This window comes from Sparus aurata, chromosome 6 (genome assembly GCF_900880675.1).
Source record: "Sparus aurata chromosome 6, fSpaAur1.1, whole genome shotgun sequence".
NCBI classification, from domain to species: Eukaryota; Metazoa; Chordata; class Actinopteri; order Spariformes; family Sparidae; genus Sparus; species Sparus aurata.
The window spans coordinates 19,827,127-19,851,502 of NC_044192.1; the positions used below are offsets into that span (position 1 = coordinate 19,827,127).

At 41.1% G+C, this 24,376-nt stretch overlaps 1 protein-coding gene across 16 annotated transcripts in view; it reads left to right on the forward strand.

Annotated features, from left to right (window-relative positions):
- Positions 1-24,376, forward strand: part of cacna1da (calcium channel, voltage-dependent, L type, alpha 1D subunit, a) — a 78,349-nt gene that overhangs the window by 45,518 nt on the left and 8,455 nt on the right. For 5 of the 16 annotated variants that reach the window (XM_030418749.1, XM_030418751.1, XM_030418747.1 and 2 more), the window contains 32 exons: positions 828-915; positions 1,228-1,254; positions 1,632-1,792; positions 2,202-2,427; positions 2,587-2,794; positions 4,090-4,210; positions 4,353-4,440; positions 4,538-4,568; positions 4,645-4,799; positions 4,879-5,008; positions 7,250-7,309; positions 7,388-7,447; positions 8,779-8,885; positions 9,970-10,057; positions 10,176-10,283; positions 10,378-10,430; positions 10,524-10,670; positions 10,824-11,025; positions 11,382-11,540; positions 12,116-12,226; positions 13,663-13,746; positions 14,493-14,504; positions 17,970-18,002; positions 18,958-19,086; positions 19,811-19,876; positions 19,956-20,047; positions 20,411-20,570; positions 21,236-21,363; positions 21,448-21,544; positions 21,655-21,757; positions 21,897-21,998; positions 23,483-23,616. In XM_030418749.1, the coding sequence (XP_030274609.1) occupies positions 828-915; positions 1,228-1,254; positions 1,632-1,792; positions 2,202-2,427; positions 2,587-2,794; positions 4,090-4,210; positions 4,353-4,440; positions 4,538-4,568; positions 4,645-4,799; positions 4,879-5,008; positions 7,250-7,309; positions 7,388-7,447; positions 8,779-8,885; positions 9,970-10,057; positions 10,176-10,283; positions 10,378-10,430; positions 10,524-10,670; positions 10,824-11,025; positions 11,382-11,540; positions 12,116-12,226; positions 13,663-13,746; positions 14,493-14,504; positions 17,970-18,002; positions 18,958-19,086; positions 19,811-19,876; positions 19,956-20,047; positions 20,411-20,570; positions 21,236-21,363; positions 21,448-21,544; positions 21,655-21,757; positions 21,897-21,998; positions 23,483-23,616 (3,470 nt within the window). The remainder of the gene's footprint in view (positions 1-827; positions 916-1,227; positions 1,255-1,631; positions 1,793-2,201; positions 2,428-2,586; positions 2,795-4,089; positions 4,211-4,352; positions 4,441-4,537; positions 4,569-4,644; positions 4,800-4,878; positions 5,009-7,249; positions 7,310-7,387; positions 7,448-8,778; positions 8,886-9,969; positions 10,058-10,175; positions 10,284-10,377; positions 10,431-10,523; positions 10,671-10,823; positions 11,026-11,381; positions 11,541-12,115; positions 12,227-13,662; positions 13,747-14,492; positions 14,505-17,969; positions 18,003-18,957; positions 19,087-19,810; positions 19,877-19,955; positions 20,048-20,410; positions 20,571-21,235; positions 21,364-21,447; positions 21,545-21,654; positions 21,758-21,896; positions 21,999-23,482; positions 23,617-24,376) is intronic. The other 11 variants (XM_030418756.1, XM_030418762.1, XM_030418760.1 and 8 more) reach the window with 8 other exon arrangements.

Consider the following 24,376-nt stretch of genomic DNA (forward strand, 5'->3'; position numbering starts at 1 on the left):
CCCAATTCAAAAGCAGGGGCTCAGTGTGAATATAGGAAACAGGGCTAAACCCAGATCACTACTCCAGCAGTCAGCACTATTTTCAGAGCTGAGAGCTGTCCGACCACTCAGGAATCAAAGCCAACACGTCTTCATAAGCTAAGCGCTAGCACACACGGCGCTCCCTCGTACAAGTTAAAGCACTGAGACGTTTCACACAGTTAATCATCGTCTGTCTGCGCTGATAGTCTCTCCAAAGCGCTGGCAGTACTCTGAGCATAGCATTTCAGAGACAGCTTTAAGAGCTCTGTCCTCGTCGGCCTGCTCCCTTCTTCCCCTCTGCTCCTCATTGTCTGCATCAGTCAGCCCTCGTCGAGCAGCTGTCCACTCGCCTGTCCCGTGTCAGCTCCCTTTCAGCACTTGGTAAATGATACTAATGATGACAGTGATGCACAGCCACAGTGCATAGCTCCTTTCTCTCGATGAGGGCCAAAGTGTTTTTGGCTGCAACATGGCTTTGGAGATGAAAAATAAAACTATTCTTCTTTTCTTTTAAAAACAAGAGGAAATAAGTGCGATGCACTTGAATATATTTTGATGGAGTGTAATTATTTTATCTTTGCTGGTTCCTTTTGTACTTTTCTTAGTTTTTTTTTTTAGTTTTTTTTTTTAAATATACCAGCCACAATAGTCTGATGTGATGCCGGCAGTCTGCGTTTTATTTCTTTTCACACTTGTTCCCCCCGGGATGCACTGCACTCTGTTTCATCTGGAGAATCCAGAAGCCACTGCGCATTGCATGTGATTATTTTTTTTGTAAATGTCTTGCTTTTTTTTTGCTGCCGCAGCGAGCGTTCCAGCCAGCGAGACAGAATCTGTGAACACCGAGAATCAAAACGGGGAGGATGAAAAGACGCCGTGCTGCGGACCTCTGTGGTGAGAACGTACATCAATCCTTTTCAAAAAAACACAACCACTGTTCTTTCTTTCAATTACAGTACTTAAGATTGATGTCACTTGTGGTCCAACCATTTCTACAAAGTTCAGTCTGAAGAACTCAGGCTGTCACCAAATGTATCCTTAACTTTGTTACAAGTTGTTGATGTGTGGTGAAAATAAATGGTTAAAACAAACAACTCACCTCCATGTTTATATTGTCTTCATGCCCTGAAATGCTTCTGACAGGTTTAATGTTACTTTAACCAGTTACTGACCAGTCAATCTTTCACTAATTCTTCTGTCTTTCAGTCAAAAAATTTCAAAGTCAAAGTTCAGGTCAGTATATTTGTGGGTCTGTGTGTCTGCATGATGCTTATAGTATATTACCACAGCATGTGTGCCTGCATCAGATTATACAGATTTTATTTGTAACTGCTTGCCTTTCATTTTACTGTATTTTAATGAGACTTTACTGGGGATGATAAATCAACAGCTTCTATAAAGTCAGCATAAGGTATTTTTTCAGAGAATAGTCTTACGCAGAATTTTTCAGCCCATTTACTGTAAAGTATGACTTGCAAAAAAATACATCAGTGCAGTCCCCCTGTGGCTGATCCCCCCCTACTCCTCTGCATTCATGTTATTAATGGAAACAGACCGTAGTGATTACAAAGTGAGTCATACTGTACTGACCATGACTTCTGCTCCTGCAGTCGGCGCTGGCGCCGCTGGAACAGGTTCTGCCGCAGGAAGTGCCGACTGGCTGTCAAATCGGTGCCTTTCTATTGGCTGGTCATCATCCTGGTGTTCCTCAACACTCTCACCATATCGTCAGAGCACTACAACCAGCCTATGTGGCTGACTCAAGTGCAGGGTATGAACAACACTGCAGCATGCATTAAAATCGAATTACCTCATTTATCTGTTATTTGTGTTCTATGTATATTTGCTTACTGAAATACTGAATGCTGAATTTTGTGCACCCTTGGTCCTGGGTGTTTTACCCAATTTTGTCTATCAGTCGTAAAAGAGAAACTCTCTACAATATCTTTGTTTTGTTTTTTATTTTTTCATTTTTATTTGCACAAAAAACAGTAGCATCAAAAAATATAAATAAATATAAATAGAATTAAAGATTCACCCAAAAGAAAGAGAGAAATCGATAACATTCCAAACCTACTATAAGCGCTCTCTACAGTCTCTAATGTGTCACCCTAAATCTCTCTCCGTCTATTTCTAGTGTTTGTTTGTTTTTAATCTTAAATCTTCTCTCTGTGTTTCAGATGTGGCCAACAAGGTGCTGCTTGCCCTCTTCACATGTGAAATGTTGGTGAAGATGTACAGTCTCGGGCTGCAGGCGTATTTTGTTTCACTGTTCAACCGCTTCGACTGCTTTGTGGTGTGTGGAGGAATCACTGAAACCATCCTGGTAGAACTGGAAATCATGTCTCCGCTCGGTATCTCTGTGTTCCGCTGCGTCCGCCTGTTGAGGATCTTCAAGGTCACACGGTGAGAATGATATCATGCTGCGACTGTGACTGTGTGTGTGTGTGTGTGTGTGTTGAGTGTGTGTGTGTGTGTGTGTGTGTGTGTGTGTTGAGTGTATGTGTGGTGCTCACTGGATCACCTGGCTCTCGCTCATCTCTGCTCCCCTGTGATTATTCACAGTCACTGGCAGTCCTTGAGCAACCTGGTGGCTTCTCTGCTCAACTCCATGAAGTCCATCGCCTCCCTGCTGCTGCTGCTCTTCCTCTTCATCATCATCTTCTCACTGCTGGGCATGCAGGTCTTCGGTGGGAAGTTCAACTTTGACGAGACCCAGACCAAGAGGAGTACCTTTGACAACTTCCCCCAAGCCCTTCTGACTGTGTTTCAGGTATAAACAGTCAGAATCAGTTCAGATTAAGACACAACTGTGCAACACCGTCTCAACATTCCGCGTTTGTTTATTGTTACATTTGGTGGAAAATCTGATTTAATTATATATAAAAAAAAGCTTTTATACATACGCACAGACAGATTAAAAAAAGATTTAGTGCATGTTTCAGATGTTTCTCTGCCCCAGCAAACCGGAGTCAAATAAATGGGTCATTATCAGAATTTAGCAGCTCTTGATGACAAGCCGATTTGAATCAGGTGTGCTGGTGCAGGGAAACATCTAATACATGCAGGACAGGGCTCCCTGAGCACGAGGACTGAATTGAGAGGTTTCACAAACTGTTGACGATTAAAGAGAAAAGAACAATAAATCTGTCAGGCTGATGTATTGAGCAATATTAGTTTCTATGACATACACATCTGTGTACGTCAACTAGAGGTGTAACAATACTGAAACCAAGTCCACAGCTGACTGCGCTCTACGTAGTGCATTCAGGTGCACTTGGATATAAATATAGACTAGTTAAAATAATAGTTTATTTATTTGTTTTTTTTTACATAGTTAAGTTATGCGAATTTAATTATAAAGTTAATCTGCCCTCTGGCATTTTTTAGTGTTCCTGATGTTCTAAATTGTAGTTGCTTTAGTTTAACCCTGAAATGTGTTTTATCTCAAGTGTAAGCAGCAAGCATAAGGCAGCCTAAATGAAAAAGAATAAAACATTGTAGAAAAATACAAAGATGATTTGTGTGGACAAATCTATTGGATTTCTATCACGATCAATGTTTATGATAAAGAAATACGCGGTAAATCTAACCTTAACAAATCTTTTTAACTCCCAAATATCAGTAATAGTATCAATAGTCCAGTATTTCTTTGGGATACAATGAGAAACTAATGCATAAAAGCAATTCTAGAGCCAGTCATGAATATGTAGTTGCAGTTTAGTGTCAGGTGCAGTATGTTACATTGCCCTTGGATTTGTTTTGAGTCACTTGGAAAGCGCACCTCATGACCTTGTCTTTCAGCTGTTTGACTCTGTTTGACTGAAGTCAAAGTGAAAATTGTTTGGCATACTACCTCAGTGTACTCCATTGTTTCTATCATGCACATTCATCTCCTGTTATCTGCCCAGTTATAGAAGCTGTAACAGATTAATCGTGGCCACTCAGCAGGGATTCGTGTGGTTTTACCATGTGAAAGAATGTCTACACTCACCCTCTATGATCACTGAGCATGACCCACTGCTGTTGATGCTTCTCCCACGAAATATTTATTCTGATGGATTTTAGATCCTGACTGGAGAAGACTGGAACGCCGTGATGTACGATGGGATAATGGCGTACGGAGGCCCGTCCTCTTCTGGGATGATCGTGTGCTTTTACTTCATCATCCTCTTCATCTGCGGAAACTGTATCCTCTGTCACAGAGACAAACATACTTAAAAACTGCAGAAGTAGCGAATCTATCAGCTAATGTACACTTAACATCTGAAAGGAAATATAAAGCCATGCTTTTATCTATAGAGTTGTCCTTTACTGAACACCTCGCTCAGATATCCTCCTGAATGTGTTCTTGGCTATCGCTGTGGACAACCTGGCAGACGCAGAGTCTCTCAACACAGATGGAGGAGACAATAAAGGGTGACAGCTTGATCTCTACTCTGTCTCTCTGTGAAAAAAAACTGAGCTTTTCATGCCCAAACTCTCTTATTCATAACACTATGTATGTTCATTGCAGGGACAAGAAGGATGATGAGAAAGATGAGAAGGTATCCTTAATCCTAGTAACTTATCTTTACAGTATGAGGAGTTAAATACACTGACACACTTTCTGCTTGACTGTAGGAGGAGGAGGAGGACAACGAGGAGACCGCAGCGGAGGAGGAGGATCCAGAAGTTCCATCAGGGCCCCGGCCGGTCATCTCTGAGCTGGTCAAGAAGGAGAAGATCACTCCCATCCCAGAGGGAAGCGCCTTCTTCATCTTCAGCAGCACAAACCCGTAGGAAACACTGACCCGTCGTGCTCAGCGCACTTAACACGTATGGACATGCACTAACACCGTTTCCTTCGTCCTCCAGGTTTCGAGTGTTTTGCCACAGGCTGATCAATCATCATATATTCACCAACCTCATCCTGGTGTTCATCATGCTCAGCTCCGTCTCACTCGCTGCTGAGGATCCAATCAGAAACTTCTCTGCTCGCAATATTGTAAGTCCACAAACCTGCAATAGAAACTTGTATTTAGGGCTTCTAAGTAGCAAAGATAAAGAGGTGAAGTGAACAAAATATTTATATCTGTAGAACTTTGCGTTATAATTCTTTAGACTTTTAAATGACCATACTGGTGGCTTTGCATGTTTTAGCCCATTTATTATAACTTGCATACTTTATTTTACTACTGACAATTTTCCAAAGAAACATAAAAAATGTTTGTTTTACTAACACTTAAAAATATGCAAGACACATGCAACTTCACAAGATCCATCATCAACAATGTCTCTGGATGTAAAGCGTTTTCTGCACATGTCACGTGTGAAGCAACAATCAAACAATACATTTTCAGAGGGATGTCAATGATATCATTTTGCTGGCATATTATCTTTCGCGTCCATGGGTTTGAACACTACCAATCTGCCTGTAAATCACAGATTTCTCTGCTGAAGACTAAAGAGAGGGCAACAGATGATGACGAAAGAGAAAATCTAGATCTTCTTTTCCTTTGAAAATATCTACGTTATCTATCCTGTCCTTGACACATTATAAAAAGATACCTCACAGTTTATTTTCAAAAACATTAATTCTAGTGTAATTACCAGGACATAGACTGTTCCTGTCAGGACACTGGGATGAATTCTTGAAGATACCGGGCAGTACAAAGTTAATGGCGGCATCTGGTGACCCAGTTGATGTTGGTCTGTTCCATACTTAATGATTTAGGGATTAGGTACTCAGCAGCAACCTTTAAAAACCAAGCAACTACAGCAGCACATTCACATTATTCTTCTGACAATGTTGTTTTTTTTATCTTGGAAATGTTTTTCCAGCAACATAGATTATGAGTGCAAGGCTTTTAGAAGCTCACTCACACATAACAAATGTCAGATTGTTCTAGAATGCAACGTAAAGGAACGTTTTTAGAGACGTTGCCTGCATTAAAGGAGCAATTTAAAAAGATATGGCCAGATATGTAGTTTAAATCATTCACAGAGTGTGAAAAACAGTAGTGACATTCTGTTAAATGTGTCTGTGCACGGTGTTGCAGGGATATCTACTAAAGTTAGCATGCTAAACATTTAGCCCCAGCTCATCCTGTCTCATAATACAACTTTGCACTGCAAGAGAAGATCGGTGATGCTTAGTCGGATTTGAAACAATATAAACTCAGAAAAAAATCAAGAAATTGAACATTTTTGCAACTGTTTTTCTCACAAAACAGGAAAATACAATTGTTCTTATTTGAGCTTACTTGTCTCGTTTAGTCGTCCCAACAATGGCTCTGAGGCTAACGCGGCCATGAGCTAAAAGCTAACAGGTGCTGGCTATAGCCAAGGATAGCCAGCAAAGGTAAGCAGTTGTTGTTTACTCCGATGACACGCCGACCCCTATGACTTTGTAGTTAGCTTCAAATTCTGACCATATCTTGCAAATCAAATCTTAACTGTAACTCGTTGAGGACACAGCTCAATGATAAGGCATTGATTGTTTTGACGGGACGTTTAAATGTCAAGCTAGTGTCCTGTGTCAGCACACCTCCCTTGCTATCTAGCAGGTTTAAACTTCTTTTTCAGTTTGTTTGGCATTAATGTTAAAGGTGCATTATGTAAGAATGGGCCACATGTTGAATTCTTCCTCAAAACAAATAGGGAACGGCATATCACCACAGCAATCGCTAACTGCATCCTCTCTATACATCCATGACTGTAGCTGTCTTTGGCGAGCCAGCTCAGTCAGCCATGCAGCTAGCGGGACTACCAGGGTCAAGTTGATGTTTATGCTGGTAGCACAGGAGCTTTGGACCCCAAGGAGGAGGAGGTTTTTGGCTATTAAGACAGGACGGGCCGGGGTTTGATGGTTAGCATGCTAATGACATAGTGTCTGTTCCTTTTTCACATTCTGTTACTTTAAAAAATTACATTTTTGAAAGCCTTCAGCTAAAAGTCTTCCATATTGCACCTTTAAGTATATGTAATTTATATGGTATGAGCTAAAACAGGCAAAAACACTGGCATAGTCTTTATATAGTCAATTGGAATATACTTCATCAGAAATTAAGATGATTCTTTGTGCATGTCATTAAAAAATGACTGTGTTTCTCTAACAATCCTCTTCCAGAGAAAGCTTCAAATGTTTTCTTATTTTTTTCGTATTCTTATTCATCTTGTTTACATAATGATGTATGACGCTGAACGATGAACTGTCTCTGTTAAACATCTACGTTGCTTTTTGCAGATACTTGGTTACTTTGACTATGCTTTCACGGCTATCTTTACTGTTGAGATCGTTTTGAAGGTAAATGCCCTGTGTCCCCTGTCTGTGCTGTGACTAACCTCACCCCAATAACACTCCAAACGTCTCGTTGCCTTCCAGGTCCTAGGCTATGCAGATTATGTCTTCACTAGTATGTTTACATTTGAGATCGTATTGAAGGTAACCTCTTAAATGACAACGAGAGCCTTGCTGCATTCTCTCCTTGTGTGTCACCTGCCACTCAGTACAACCTGGCTTGTTTGTTTCCTTTCTCTTATTTACTTTTTTTATTCATGGCACCTCTTTTAAAAAAAAAGCCAAAACTAAATATTGGAGTTTTGCACACACTAACACAAACATGAGATTTGCTTAAATCAAAGAAAAACCTCACGTTGGGGGAAGGAAACATCACATCAGCATTACATTCTACTCACATGGGTGTCACGTCATTCGGGCAGTCATCGCTAAAATGATTTTGATGATGCAGATTATGTAAAAAAAACAAAAAAAACATGATGCAACCCCTTTTGTGCAGTGCAACACATTTTAATGGGCTGTTCAAACATCGTTCAGGCATTGGCTGAAGTTGAGTTTCATCTGCAGGGAGGTGTTCGAAAAGACGTAAAGTCAACTCCAGTCAAAGCCAACTCCATGCCTCTCGTACTGACTGCTCTTCAGATTATCCATAAAAGAGGGGGCAAAACCAACCATGTTCCTGCCGAGCATGGTTCAGTCTGCTTTCCCTGACTGAGTGCATAGAAATGTGGAGCTGTGTCTAGAGCCATTTGTGGCACACAAAAAAAAATCGCTGTTTTACTCAAAATTCTCTGATGCTCCTAGTTAGCACTGTCTCTCTCTCTGCGAGGCTCCACATTTACATGCACCCGGAAAATGAATCCTTTACTTTTATTATTTGGAAGAAGAGTTATTTTTGGCCGGTTTTTCTTCTCTGCCTGCTGAACTCTTGAGAGTTTTTTAATTGGGAGCTGCTTCCCCGTATTCTCAACTATTAAAGAACATAATGGAATGTGCTTTAAGATGACGGTCCACATGAATGTGACAGTAAGGCCATTTCAACTTTCCAATCACTATAACTAGAGCTCTTGCAGGTACTAAATATCCCTGACATCGCGGCAACAAAATGCATGTTTTATTGCCTCATCCCATAGTCGATTGTGAAATGAATGACTTACTACTACATTCATGTAGTTAAGGGCTGTGGGGGTGGCGAGGGTAGATTTAGCTTCCTGTTTTCACTGCTCTGAGCTCGCCACCCCGAATCAGAGTGATCAAAAAGAGTGTGGAGAAGTGTGCGCGTGTGCCTGGTGGAGAGTGATGTGTGTGAGCATATGTTTCTCCTTTTCAATATGTTTGTGCTTTCTGTCTCTGTCCTCTGAAGTGTGGAGCGGAAGTGTAACTGTTTGTGCGAGTCTAGTGCGTGTTGGATAAAAAGTGTTTTGTTTTTTTTTCTTTATCAAATGCTCCTCTAACTTCCTCCGTCCTCTCCTCAGATGACGACATATGGAGCCTTCCTCCATAAAGGAGCATTCTGTAGGAATTACTTCAACCTGCTGGACCTGTTGGTGGTGGGAGTGTCCCTCGTCTCCTTTGGCATCCAGTGAGAAAACATGCACACATATTTTCTCTGAACAGCACATCTTTTGTTAGGGTTGCACAAAACTTGATTTTTGCTGAAATCGAAATGGCAATATTTTCCAACTAATTTCGGCTGATGCTGATACATCAGGTTTCCTGTGTTGTGGAATTAACATAAATATGTATGATGCCTACTCTTATCCAGTTATGGCCGCTGGCAGACACAGATATACAATACTTTTTAACATTACATAAAAAATAAAAAAATAAATATTTCACCTTTTCTATTACCAGAAATATTCTAATCGAACTTCACAATCTTTTACAACTTCTGGCCAAGACAGAACTTTCACATTAAAGTGAAACTCTCGCCAAAAAGCAACCAAGGCTTTATTTGCGATTGAATATGAGTTAAACCTTCGTGTAAAAGCATAATTACCACGAAAGAGGCTCTTTTAAGATTTACGTATTTGCGTTTTCGGGCAGGGCAAGGTTTTTGAACTACTCACGTTAGCTGCTGCAGCTAACGTGAGTAGTTCAAAAACCTTCTTTTTCATAAACTCTGTGTACACAAACAATGTTCTCAATGCTCGTGTTCATGAGTAGAGACCCTGGTGATACTATGAGCAAAGTTTCATGTTGTGTCGAGCCTTCTTAGTGTTCTAAAAATAGTGACTTTGATGCTATCGTATCTCTGCCCCTTGCACTCCCGTTCAAAATTAACGTGCCTGAAAACGCAAATACGGTAAATCTTAAAAGTGCCTCTATCGTCGTAATTTTGCTTTTACACGAAGGTTTGACTCATATTCAATTGCAAATAAAGCCTTGGTTGCTTTTTGGTGAGAGTTTCACTTTAAGGAACAAATGATAACATAAAGCTACTTAGTCAGTGGTTCATGTCACTTGATAACAATTAAAGCATCATCTTCTTGGTCTGTTATATCTGAAATAATCATTTTGGGCTGATGCCTACATTTTAGGCCTTAGTAGATTGTTATTATTGTGTATCCCTAGTTTTAGCCCATTTTGACCAAATAGTTTCAGGAACTTTTCTAGAATGTCTTGCTTTAAAACTAACACTGCACCCATTTGTTTCCATTGTTCAGGTCTTCGGCCATCTCAGTGGTGAAGATTCTTAGGGTTCTTCGTGTTCTTCGCCCCCTGAGGGCCATCAACCGAGCTAAAGGCCTGAAGGTGAAACCTCATCACAAAGCCGTCCTGCTGCTTTACCACATTAAAAACTACAATCTTAGACTTGTCTGTGCAGAAAAGACACCACAGCTTATAAACGTGTATGTTTCTGTTTTCACAGCACGTGGTGCAGTGTGTGTTCGTGGCCATCCGAACTATCGGTAACATCATGATCGTCACCACTCTGCTACAGTTCATGTTCGCCTGCATAGGGGTGCAGCTGTTTAAGGTCAGCAAGTATTGAGTTTTTAAAAAATCTAGTGTTACACATAAAGACATAGTTTTAATATTTGTTTAATTGGAATAATTACATTTCTCCATAGGGAAAGTTTTATCGCTGCACGGATGAAGCCAAGTCCAGCCCAGAAGAGTGCAAGTTAGTTTTACCCGTCTTGTTCCTTCACAGTAAAAGTACTTGCAGTAATTATCATAGTCTTGTTCTTAACCTCCATTCAACACTTTCTCATAGGGGCACCTACATCCTGTATAAAGATGGAGATGTGAACCAGCCAACTATCCACAAAAGACTGTGGCACAACAGCGACTTCAATTTCGACAACGTCCTCATGGCTATGATGGCTCTGTTCACTGTGTCCACTTTTGAAGGCTGGCCTGCGTAAGATTCAGACTTCTAAATCCCTGTGTTAAAGCTTTGAAAATGAGAGAATTCAAAAGCTCATGATTTGAAGTGGTCTAACAGAACCGAACAAAACACAGAAGACATCTAGAGAACTTAGATCCAACGGGTTCTGGTTTCTTCTCTCCTCAGGTTACTGTACAAGGCCATTGACTCCAACAGGGAGAACCTCGGGCCCATTTACAACTACCGTGTGGAGATTTCCATCTTCTTCATCATCTACATCATCATCATTGCTTTCTTCATGATGAACATCTTCGTAGGTTTTGTGATCGTAACATTTCAGGAACAAGGAGAGAAAGAGTACAAAAACTGTGAGCTGGACAAGAACCAGGTCAGAGTCAGAACACGGTTCACAGAATGTGTGTTTATGTGTGTGTCAGGTCAAAAAATAAACTTAGGGAATGCTTGAAATATATAAATATAATATGTTGAGTCCTGAAAATGCTTCAGTATGTTTTTACTGACATTTATCTATAGAGTCAGAAGAGACATATACATATCTATATATATATATATAGATATGTATATATATATATATATATATATATATATATATATATACAGATATATATATACAGATATATATATATATATATATATACATCTTAGAACTGTAGCTCATATAAATGAAATATGAAGTGTGTTTTTAACAGGGCATTAAAACCAGTTTTGTATGTTTCTTCACAGCGTCAGTGTGTGGAGTACGCTCTAAAGGCTCGTCCACTGAGGAGGTACATCCCTAAGAACCCGTACCAATATAAGTTCTGGTATGTGGTGAACTCCACCGGGTTTGAGTACATCATGTTTGTGCTCATCATGCTCAACACGCTCTGCCTGGCCGTACAGGTAAGAAGTCATCAGCTCTATGTCTGTTCAAAAGAATGAGATTGCTTGTGAGAGCAAGGATTATTCAGTGGTCCTACTTCAATTTGACACACAATGAGCGTCATATATATTAACAGGTTAAATGTATTTTGTGTATGTTCATTTGATTTAAAAGCAGAGGCTAAGAAAAAGTTGTGGACATATAATGATCCTTCTAAATGTGTGGACATTTTGAGCGATTAAGTCAAATGTATTTCAGTCTACATTGTAGACAAGTATCAAATAATTGTTGAGTTCAATGATATACTAAAGAATATTTGTTGAACCCTAAAATCAAACATTTCACCAACTAGTAAATACACATCTCTGCATTTGTTTAAACTGTATAGCTGTACCTATGAATTTCTTGCATTATAGACATGTGGATAAGAATCAGTATATATAATAGCATCAGTATAAATGAATTAGTCTGTAAACGTGTTATACAGTATTTGCCAGCTTTGTACCTCCCTAATCGCCATGCACCACCTAGTGGTAAAATGAAAAAGACACTGTGGTATTAAAAAGCAGATTCCCTCTTTATCTCCGTCCTGCAGCACTACGGCCAGTCGGCGCTCTTCAACTATGTGATGGACATTCTTAATATGGTCTTCACCACTGTCTTCACTGTGGAAATGGTTCTCAAACTCATCGCTTTCAAACCCAGGGTGAGTCGACCTGCGTACGTCTTTTCATCCAGCCACTTTCACTAGAACACATACACGTACCAACTCAAACTGAAATTTACCTTAAGCACACACACACCGTGTTTCCTAGCTACTTTAACAAACATTTTACACAGTTTTATTTAAAGTTTCAAAGGCATATTCGAGAATACTGCGGAGACTTAAATGAGGTGATGAATACCAAACCTATATCCATCTGTTAAAAATTAAGCTACAGCTATCGTAGCTCAGCGTAAAGACTGGAATCAATGGGGAACAGCTAGCCTCGCTCCGTCAAAAGGTTACCAGTCTCCCAGGAGGTCATAGTGTGCTAATAGTGAGCTCCAGGCCAAGAAACAGTCCTGTACATAACTGCTGTAAACTTGCTGTTTTATGTATTTTTGAGGTCTGGTTGTGTTCCAGGACCAAGACATGCTACCTCTATCTCATTAGTATGCAAAAGATTGCAGTGTTACTGATTCTTCAGACAGTAGATTTGAATTTGAAGTAGTTTTCTCTCCCACAGCTAAACATCCTCTGTATGTACATTTCACAATGTTAACATTAGCGAGCTCCTTTAATAACATGTTCATGACACCGGACAGATCTCAGATTTGGTTACCTTTGGACAGAGCCGGGCTCGCTGTCTCAGCCTGTTTTATCAGTCGTTATGCCAATCCAGGCTAACGGTCTCCTGGCTGTAGCTTCATATTCAGTGGACGTGTATGAGGGTGGATTCACCCCTGTCATCACAGTGAACAAACGTCTGATCTCATAAAATGTTGAACTACTTCTGAAATGTTTAAGAGTGGAGCAGCGGATTCAGTCAGTGAATGATTCTCCTATATTTCTCCCTCAACGATGCGGCTCAACAGCTCTGTGTTGAGAAGAAGGACAGGATGCTAGTAAGAAACTGAGTTTGTGTGCAGTGCTGACTTTCTCCTTTTTCTGGACTCACTGTTTTGAATGATCAGAATAAGTCCAAATAGATTTCAGTGTAAGAATAAAGACTTTTTTGCTTTTTGCTGATCTCACATCCCACTTGCACACCACTCGCTGCACCTCACTCAGGGCTATTTTGGGGATGCCTGGAATGTGTTCGACGCCCTGGTTGTGATTGGCAGCATAGTAGACATTGTTCTCAGTGAGATTGATGTAAGTAAGCTCAGCCTCAGCGAGTCCCGCTGCTCTCTCCCCTCCCCCTGTCGGGGCCGCCTCGGCTCACACTGGCTCAGATTTCTGGGTTTTTGTCTAATCTTTCTTAACACTATATCTCCCTTTTTCCCTCTCTTTTTGTCCTCCCCTGACCCACTTCATTTCATTCACTCCGTTGGCCATCTTTACCTTCCACTCTCCTCTGATCACGATCATCTCCCTTTATATTCCTTCTCTCTTTCACTCCCATCTCTACTCTTACATTTATCGCCATGCATTAACAGCACTATTTCGCTGATGCTTGGAACACATTTGATGCCTTAATTGTTGTTGGTAGCGTCGTCGATATCGCTATCACTGAAGTTAACGTAAGTACTACTTTTTTCTGCTTCCTGAGTTGAACTAAAGCCTTGCAGGAAAGCCACATGGCAACTGACGGAATTATTTGTTGAACACTGATGGTGGTGACAGTTGATCCCAGACTTTTTTGTCTTGAGGACCCTAAAAATGAAGCAATGTCTACTCAAGGAGGGTTTTTTTTTGTTCTTCTCTGATTTCTTTTCATTATTTAAGAGCCCTTCAAAATAAAAGTAAAAGATAGAACTGTCTAATTTACTTTTATCTTCTGAAGACCCCTCAGATTTTCTTCTGGGAACTATTTTCCATTTTTAATTTGTTATCTGTTCAACTGTAGTAAAAGCTTTCATATACATCATGACAGTTCTTATTCCAAAACTTTGCAGCTCAATTTGTGAAAGGGCATTCATCGTTGTCAAAGTGCCATTGGCTTGTTCTGTAAAGCTTCAGTTTGACCTTCATTTACACCCTGTTATTAGTGCTACATCCACAGTACTAGCCTGTCCTGTTGGATCTTTGATTCTGCTAAATGTCATATTATCCACGTGTTGCAGAACTGTTTGTTGCAGGAATCCTGACATAATTTTCTGATGAACGTGCTGATTGTAAACCCCTCGGACCCTGGAAGTGAAAATATGTGTCAAAAACAGGAGTCTTCTCACAATTCTTTGTGAACTGAGGCCTGTTTCGTTCAGAGCAAGATGATTTATTGGTGTGGTTTTTCTAATTCTTACTCTTGTTCGTTTTGTTTCCATAGAAACTTGTAGAGGCAAGTATGGCAATGAACAAAAATGTTTTCTGTGTGTAACCTGTGGTGTATAACAACTTTATCTTCAGGGACCCCTTTACAGTGGATGAATAACAAAAATTGGTCATTTAATGTTTTATTAACTCAGGCGACATATAGATTTTTTGTTATTTTGGAGAATAGTAACTCACTGATTTTCCATATTAATCAAACTTGGTGAGTCAGCTGCTTTGAGAGAGCAATAAAAGTCACGTTAGATTACTTAATCTGTACATTGAGCAACAGTGAAAATACTCCCATTTAATGCTTCGCTCGTCACTTGAACACCTAGAACAAAGACTAAATATGTCTGTGATCGGCTTCGTTGTGCTGCAGTTGAGAGTAACTGGTACAAAAATGACGAAGATTCACAAACCAAAAGACAGGAATGCTTTGAGACCAAATTTCAAGTTTGAGACGAACAGTTATGGTGATGAAGGTGCTTGTTAGAGATGCAGCGTACCCAAGACTCAATCTGCCCCCTCCCCCACCGAGTGCTCTCGTTTCTGAGCTGCAGTGCTGTTTTTCTGGAGTTTTGTTTCATGTTTTTCTGTGTTTACTCAGTTCCCGAAATGTGTGTCTGCATGAGTATAAACACGCACTAACTTTGTTTAAAACATACGGTGGTGGTTATTAATTATCATTATTATTGTTCTGCATGTGTGTTTTACATGTGAACAGTGTGTATTTTAAGGTTAGTGTATGTATGAATGAACAAATGTGTGTGTGATGTGAGTTTTGGGGACTTGATGTTGATTTCACAAGGACTTTCATACCGGTTCTTGTGAGACATTCTCATCCACCATTTATGTTTATTTGTGGTTTGTGTTGCATGTAGTTGTTGCTGTCTGTGTCATGCAGCGAGCTGGCGAGATCAGATATTAAACTTTCATCATTTAATCAATTCTAATAGCTGATCTATAATGGGTTTGCATTTTTTATTTATTGCTTGCTCACTCTTACCACTGTGACCTCTCCCAATGCATGCTGGGAAGCCATTCACCTCATTTCTTTGTAACACCCTTTTCATGTCCCGCCTCTCACAGATGGCGCTTGGCCACCCGCTCCATTCCCCTCCGGTCAGTTTTTTCCCCATAGAGCCTTGAAGTTTGTCCTTTCTCTCTTGCCATACCCCTTGACCTTTACCTCCAGACAGAATGGCCCTGGAGCTCAGAGCTTGGAAACGTCCATCCTACACAACATTAAGGACAGTTTTAACACAGAACCTGTAAAACCAAAGCATTGCTTGAAAATAGAGCTGTACAAGATGGTAGAGAAATGTATATTTCAATTATTTTTGACAGATATTATGATTGGGATATGAGCTGTGATTGGTGGTAATGATCATTTTTGATTCACAAATGTTTGTTTTCACTGAAAAAAACTATTCAAATCATGATGAGGTGACATTTGTTGGAGTCTGTGCTTAACAAAAACTGGGCCAGGACATCTCAGCAGCTTTATGGTTCTTCATAATAAGCATGTTTTTTTTCCACACATTTTAGCTTTAGTAAGCACTGCAGTTTACATGACTTGGTCATGTTTCTATTTAAGTAGAATTTCAATCAATTGTGCAGCCCTACTTGAAAAGCTGAAATCATAATGAGATATTTTTTCAAAGAAAGAAAGAAATGTCTTTGTTAACTTTCCTTAAAGTTGTGTTTTAGCGCGTTCTCACAGGTGGTTGATCTAACGCATCGATATTGGATAAAACAGATAAGTCATGGTGTGAGCTGGATAGAGACAGCGACTAAAAAATTAGATTAGGCTTCAGTTACAGTCCTCAAATGACAGTTAATGTCTGAGCATCCTTTTCAGCATACTGTTATCAGGTAAGAATCCGTGAGCGGATCAGAAGAAAGACTTCATCTTTGTACACTTTCACTGATGGTGGTTTAATGCAGCTGAGTCTGAGGTTCTTTGATGATCTTGTGTTTGTGTCTCTGTGAGTGATTGTCTCTGTGTTTTGTTCTGTCTTCCTGTAGTGAGCTCTTAAAGCTCAGAATGGAGCTCATGTGTAGCGCAGGTGTGTAGACTCCAGTCAGGTGCATGAACTCTCCAACAGTGAACCTCTCTACTCTCTCCCTCTTGACACCTCTCTGCCTCTCCTCTTCTTCCAGTATGACTCAATCTGTCTGATTTCTATCCCAGTTCTGGTCTCTGGTTCTCCCCCTCTTGCTCTTGCCTCTCTATCTTCCTCTCTCCTCCTCTGTCATTGATCCACCTCTCTCTGCACCGGACTGTGAGAGCGCCCTGCTATGGCAGTTTTGTTGCAGGGCACTACTGACATGCATGAGTTGCTGCATTTGCTATGAGTTCACCAATGGCTCCTCATCATCAAAAAAAAAAAAGTGTCTTGCGTGTGCGTGCAGTGCCCCCCCCCCAGCAAACGTGGCAATGCTGAACGCATGCTCCATCAACGCTGTGGCCAGGATTACCTAAAGAACCTCCTCAAGCTAATTCTACATTATTTTTAATCATCTCTGCTCATTCTGCGCCTCATACTGTCGTGTAATGTGCTGAGGGACTTGAATGAAGCCATATCTGTCTGGAGTATCTCTTTGTTTTCGAGTGCTGAGTTAATCTCATTCTTTTGCAAAGATCACATTATCGTTATACAGGTTCTGCCTAACCACCACCACTGTGATCGATGTTCCTATTTTACTTTTGCACCTGGACTTTGTCTGTGTACAAAATGCTCGCTGAACACGACTGATATCCTGTTATTTATTGTTAATGACGAAAACTGTGTATGAGTGTGGATTTGTGTGAGCAACAATCAAATTATTTTATTACGTCAACCGTCTTAAGCATTTTCATTTCAGCCACAGGGGAAAAAATAAAAATTTAAAATACTTGGTTCACATTAAGTCATTGCCACCCAGAGGAGACAAACAGCCTACTGTGAGTCAAGGCTCTGTAAGGATAGCAGACGGCGCTTTTATCATGACTTGACTTTACATCATTTGTTACGTCAGTCGAGTCAACTTTCTCATTCACATCTCCTAAAGCTCAGCAGAGACATCTCAACCATACAGTCCATTTAATCCCATCAGTAATGACCATCACACCGGGGGAGTGATAAAGTTGTGTGCCAGTCTTACATGTTACTAAGTTATTAAGTAAGTTTATGTTGTTCGTCAGCCTGACATGCAAGCCCTACATAGAGAATGTTAATCCGTAAACCTGTTTTGTGGCAGTCCTTTAAAGTGTTTAGATAATGTTTGATGTGTGTACATAGACAGTGATACATGAATGTGTGTCTGTGTCATAGTGAAACGATAAGACAGTTTTGTCCCGTCAATGAGACGAGTAGTGACTCTGTTCTGTCTACGTCTTGACTGAGACTTTTCAAATGTAATGTTTACATGTTTGGCCCAATGTGTGTGTGTGTGTGACACCAGTGGTCTCTGTGCAAGTGATTAATACAGGTCTTTGATTTTAAAGCCAACGGAGACTCCTCAGGTGGATGAGCTGGGGGTAAGATGCTCCACCTCCCCCCCTCCCCCCCTCCTCTTTAGGGCTATGTTCAGATCTGCATTTCCTTGTTTGGTATTTTTTCTTCATCTCCTATGATCTACTGCTTATTCATTTATTTCCTCTTGATAAGGTTTTTCATTTCTGTATTTATTTTTGTCATTGGTTTTGTTTGTTCATTTCCTCAGAAAAAAAAAAAAAATGCTTTTCATATTCCTAAATGTTTGGAGTTATTTCTAAGGAGAGTGTGTCACTCAAACGTGATGCTGCGTGTCCAGTTAGGTGGGAGCGGTTTAGGGCCGCTCCCCACGTTTGTACTGTTGACACAGCTACATGGTCTCTCTGCCACCATTTTGGCGTGGGGTAGTGGCCTATGGATGACCCCTGGGATCAGGTCACCTAGCTCTGACCTGTGAACCTCCTGGCCGACCCGCTCGGGTTGGCCCCACTGTGACTCCGCATGCAGTGACTCTGGACTGAGGGTGCCATGCTTGTGCAGATGTGTCCTGTCAAGTATGGCAAGGTTTTCTCCAGCATGCTTGCCTCCTTGCTTCCTCCCCTGTAGGTCTGTACAGTGACAGGGCTCCTGACAGTGCTTTGGAAGCAGACTAAGAGACACATATCAGCTGCAGCTACACTGGTTTACAGACTCTGCTTCATTAGGTTTCGACCAGAAATTGCCTTAAATCTACATGCTTGTATATGCTGTAGTAAAACCTGCACTTTGAACATCCTAAAGATGACACTGCTACATCAGAAAACTAATCCTCAAATGCTAAAATTCAGTGCTCTAAACATGCAGATGTAAAGATGCAGTGCTGCTGTCTCAGCCCATATGTATCTGGCTTTGGGGTCTTACTTCAGACCTCATCATCCCGTAAAGCACAGCCAGATGCTCTGTTTTCACTACATATACCATCACCCTCCTGTCCTCTGACTCTGCATTGATTCTCCTCAGAACACGGAGGACAGCGCTCGCATCTCCATCACCTTCTTCCGTCTGTTTCGAGTCATGCGTCTGGTCAAGCTCCTCAGCAGAGGGGAGGGCATTCGCACCCTGCTCTGGACATTCATCAAGTCCTTTCAGGTGAGGCGTAGTAAAGTCAGTCAGTCAGTGACTGTTGGACATTTTAGAGATATAAATTGTTAGAGTTTTGCAGAGAAATCCAGTCTGTGAACGCGACTGAATATAATGTTGGAGTCCCCTCAGACAGATTTTCAGTAGCAGTGGTGGTTGTTTAGTGGTGTTTACCACCATCGAAGCAAGTTTGACCAGTTGATCATCATCATTCGTTTATATCGTGTTACTTGCCTGAGCCTTGCCTATTTGCCTCAAACAGCCAGATTACTTTACCATACATTAGCCAAAAGCTAGCGAACAACAACACACAAAGGGTGAGTGTATCTGCTTATTATTTGCATTTGCGCCTTACACGCCCCTCTGTAATGTAATCTCCATGGAGTGCACTTCCCTCCGGCTCCAGATTGCAGTCGCTTAACAGCAGATAGTGACAGGACCGTAGAGGTCACCCGTGCAGAAGGCTGCTGCAGTCAGGTTGATAAATGGGAATGAAGAAAAATCCACTTTTCTAAATCCCAAAAATTAAGAATTAGTCTCTGAGTTCCCCTCCCATCAGTAAACAGGTCTGGATCAGAGCAGAATCCACTGTGACTCAGTGTTTATGCCTCCAGAAGGTCTGGCTCTACATCCTCCTCAGAGAGAACACTGCAAACATCCCTCGCGGCAGAAAGTACATACTGTGCAAAGACGCTCATATTTATCTACTTTCTTTCCTTTCTTTTGCCTGAAGGCTCTGCCATATGTTGCTCTCCTGATAGCCATGCTGTTCTTCATCTACGCTGTCATCGGCATGCAGGTTGGTAACTACATGTGACAGAATATATGTTTCCTCTGTTTTAAAGCTGCAGTTAAATGTAATAATATTTGTGCTTCAGGTGTTTGGAAAGGTGGCTATGGTGGACGGGACACACATTAACAGAAACAACAACTTCCAGACCTTCCCTCAGGCTGTGCTCCTTCTCTTCAGGTGCGTCAGGTGTATTTTAAGAGGCAGGTTGTGACATCTCAAGTAATTTGGAAGTCAATTCTAGCTCAATTTGCAACTTAAAAATGTGATGTGTGAACTTGAAGCCTTCAGTGCACAAACACCCTCATGTCCAGCGGTTAAACTTCAGAAATTAACAAAGTTAGTAAATTAATAGACTCTGTAGGTAACTTTTTGAGAACTTCAATGTGGAAATTATACTTTTTGCAGGAAAATGTCAGACACACATTCCATGCAGACTATTTTTATATATGTCTCAATACATGCTGGAGGGGATCTTTAGGTTTTTTGTGGGTTACCTTTCCAGTGATTTTATAGTGTCTATCTTGCTGGTATGTTTCCCAGATGTGCCACCGGAGAGGCGTGGCAGGAGATCATGTTAGCGTGCATGCCGGGGAAGCTTTGTGACCCGGAGTCCGACTACAACCCCGGCGAAGAGATGACTTGTGGCAGTGGATTCGCAATAATTTACTTCATCACCTTCTACATGCTCTGCGCCTTCTTGGTACACACAAACATGAAACAGCATTTCGCTTAAAACTACTTATTTAGCTCTACATATTTTGTCATGCACCACCAAGGACCTCTACAGATATTCGGAAAACAAAATAGTTTCCAACTAAATTACAATACACAATAACGTGCTCAAAAAAATAATCTGTAATCAATGTGAATGTGGGAGCATACTTTCCACCTGCTGTTGCCATACTTGCCAACTTTGAGACCTCAAAAAAGGGAGAATTTCGAAATGAGTTGCTGTCCTTTAAGATTTTACAAAAGAAATGGGAATTCTTCTCTCCGGGGTGTCTGAAGTTTATACAAATATTCTATCTCCTCTTCATTTATTTGTCATACTCTCACTGACCGTGGAGGACAAGGTGCAACATTACAGCAGACTGCAGGCTGTACAGTGCCAGAAACAGGTTATGTTAACTTAAAAGGCAAAAAGTGTGAAATGTGTTCTTAAATCAGGAGAAATACAGGAGAACTGTGACCCAGGGAGCAAACTGGGAGAGGGCAATAAAAAGATGAGAGCCTCCTGGGAAAGTCGGAAAGGTTGACAAGTATGGCTATAGTTCAAAAACTACAAATGTTACTTGTCTAGTGATTGTTCTTAATAAAATGAGACTAAGCGAATGTATGTAAGACAGCTTTCTTGTGCCCGGCTAGATTATCAATCTGTTTGTGGCCGTCATCATGGACAACTTTGACTATCTGACACGTGATTGGTCCATTCTTGGTCCACACCACCTTGATGAATTCAAGAGAATATGGTCAGAGTACGACCCAGAGGCAAAGTATGTGCTCTATTACCTACAATATCCAAAAGTATTTCATTTTTTATCATTTTATCTTACGTCTGTTTACTTTTCTTCCTACAGGGGCAGAATTAAACATCTGGATGTCGTGACACTCCTTCGTCGTATCCAGCCTCCTCTGGGCTTCGGCAAACTGTGTCCTCACAGAGTTGCTTGCAAGGTCTCTGCTCCTTCCTTCTTTTATTATCTAATTTTTAAAATGCACAACATTGATCATTAAGCTGACCTGTTCTACCATGTTAAAGGCCTCTGTCTGCTCTTCTCTTTCAGAGGCTGGTAGCCATGAACATGCCTCTGAACAGTGACGGCACAGTCATGTTTAATGCCACTTTGTTTGCACTGGTGCGCACTGCCCTGAAGATCAAAACAGAAGGTATGAGCTTCACTAAAAACAGTACTGATGCATTCACTGAGCATTCTCTGTTACCTGTAATTACGAGCTCACCTGGACTTAAAATGGCTGTGAACTGGAGTGCTGGTTTCTCAGGGACGTTTGTGTCCCTGTGGTGCAGGTAATCTAGAGCAGGCCAACGAAGAGCTGCGAGCCGTCATCAAGAAAATCTGGAAGAGAACCAGCATGAAGCTGCTGGATCAAGTGGTGCCCCCCGCTGGTGGTTAGTGGAACCGACCTGTGTCTATCAGTGAAATTACATTTAGTCCTTCTGTTGCAGTTTGACACACACACGCCACGCTAGAGCAGCTTAAATCGCACACACACCATATGCAGCCCACATGCTGTTTGCATAAAATCACAGGAAGCTCCAAACTGCTCCTTCATAACTATATCCTTAAATAAAAAACTCACACACAAATTCTCACTCAGAAGTAAAGCTGTACCATGCTGTTTCTGCTCTGCTCATGTTCTCCTGGTTGCCCCCTCAGCAGTGTGTCTCTTATCCATGTGTGTGTTTGATCCGGCCCTGGATGCTGATGGAGGCCACCGACTGTCCGCTGGGCTTTGGGCTTTGGGCTTGCATGGCCGTATAGACCACAGTGCAAGAGCATGCTCTCTGTCTCTCTCACTAATCTCTCTGTCTCTCTCCTTCTCTACCTGTCTCTCCCCTCTCTCTGACTCTCTCGTTTGTCTTCTTCTCACTGCTTGAGCTTCTCACACTTTTATATCTCTGTATCCAAAACTCTGAAGCACTTCAGAATATTCTGAAGCAGTTCTGTTTTAGGGTGGTGGCATGGAACTAGTGTTGCCTCTCTCTCCGATCTCTGTCCCCAGCGTGCTTGTTCAAAGTGACTCAGACCCCTGCTTCAGAATGATTCTCACACAAACACTCTGATCAAACGGGCCAAAAAATATGCAAAGAACATTCCCATAAACAAAGTGCAATATCCCCAGACTAGCACACATCATATAAAAAACAAAGGCATACACAAGCACAAAGGTGAATTAATGCAAACATACTGACATGTTTGATGCATACTGTAGATCTGCTTGCTTGCATGTGCTAAAGTAGTAAATTAAATGGCATTCTCAGATATCTTCCAAAATAGTTTGGTTCATACACGTAAAATACATTCTCAAAGATTAATGGTTGTTTAGGATTAATGTCATCCAAATATTTAAAGTCTCTATTGTGCAGCTTATTGAAAAGCAGCATTATTCTCTAATTATACTGTGTGTTGATTCTATTTGACCTGAATTCTGCTCATCTGTCCTCTCCGTTAGTAGTCCAACATTAGAAAATAAGTTACACCAGTCATTTTTCTCAGCTTTAATACTGTAGGATGTGTGTTCTTTGAAATTCTCCGGTTTAAAATCAAACATACATATAATGTAAAAGATCTAACTTTTCATGCACAAGAACAACACAAGGAGTTTGATCTTCTGTTCTTTCTGAAACACAGTGAAGGATTTCAGGTGGTGCACACCGAGGTACAGTATATACACCATCAAGATGGATGTATATAATTTGGATTTAAAATCTTTTGGGGTTGATTGGGGTGTCTGCAGTCCCAAGGTGATGGACCTGCATTTTTTTGAAGGAGGATGGACGAGGGAGGAGAAGAGTCTCTCCTTCTCTCTCCCACGGTGCTGTGTGTAGTGACCTGCTGACACAGGAAGCATTTGTGTGGTCTGTTCACTCAGATGATGAGGTAACCGTGGGGAAGTTCTATGCCACCTTCCTGATACAGGACTACTTTAGGAAATTCAAGAAACGTAAAGAGGAAGGCCTGGTGGGTGCTCACCCCTCCCAGAACAACACGGCGATCGCTTTGCAGGTGAGTCTCACGGTGTCTGCGTATCTTCTTATTGAGAGAGGAGAGACTGACATTGTGTGGAAATAAATGAGCGTTGTAATGTTGTTTTTGTCTTTGTGCATTTCATTCAAATATCATCAAGTGTGCTAATGTTATGGTTTATGATCCAGCAGGTTGTTCATGATCTTGGTGTACAGTATGAATCTGTGCTTTATATGTTTCCAGTGTGTGAATTTGTTCTTCGTGTCTCTGCGTCTCTGAATATCATCGATGTTGATGTTAAGCGTGTGTCATCGTCTCCAGCCATCACTTCATGTGTTTTCTGTGCATCACAGTTCACTCATCCATTCATGAAATTCACATGCAAAGCTTGTTGCCATTTCTGTTACCTTATTATGTACGATATATGGCTACAACATACCACCATATATCTTTATTCAACAGGAAACAGCTTTTAAGTTGATTTTATAATGATATTTTTGTGTACGTTATGCTAATTTGGTTAAGTACACCTGCAAAACAGAGGAAAGGATGAAAAGTAGGTGTTTACCGCATACACTGCAGCATATGTGAGAAGAGCACAGCTGGATGCCACACAAGACATTTCAGCTGAGTAATCCTCACAGCTGGTCGCTTTCAGGAGAGCACATCTGTCTGTCTGTGTGTTCTCATCTCTCACAGTCCGTCAGTACTGTAAATGTCAGTATCCCAGCACAGGTGTGTGTATGCCCAGTATGTGTGGTGGTTGTGACTGTATGATGTCAGATTTTTTTCCTGCTGT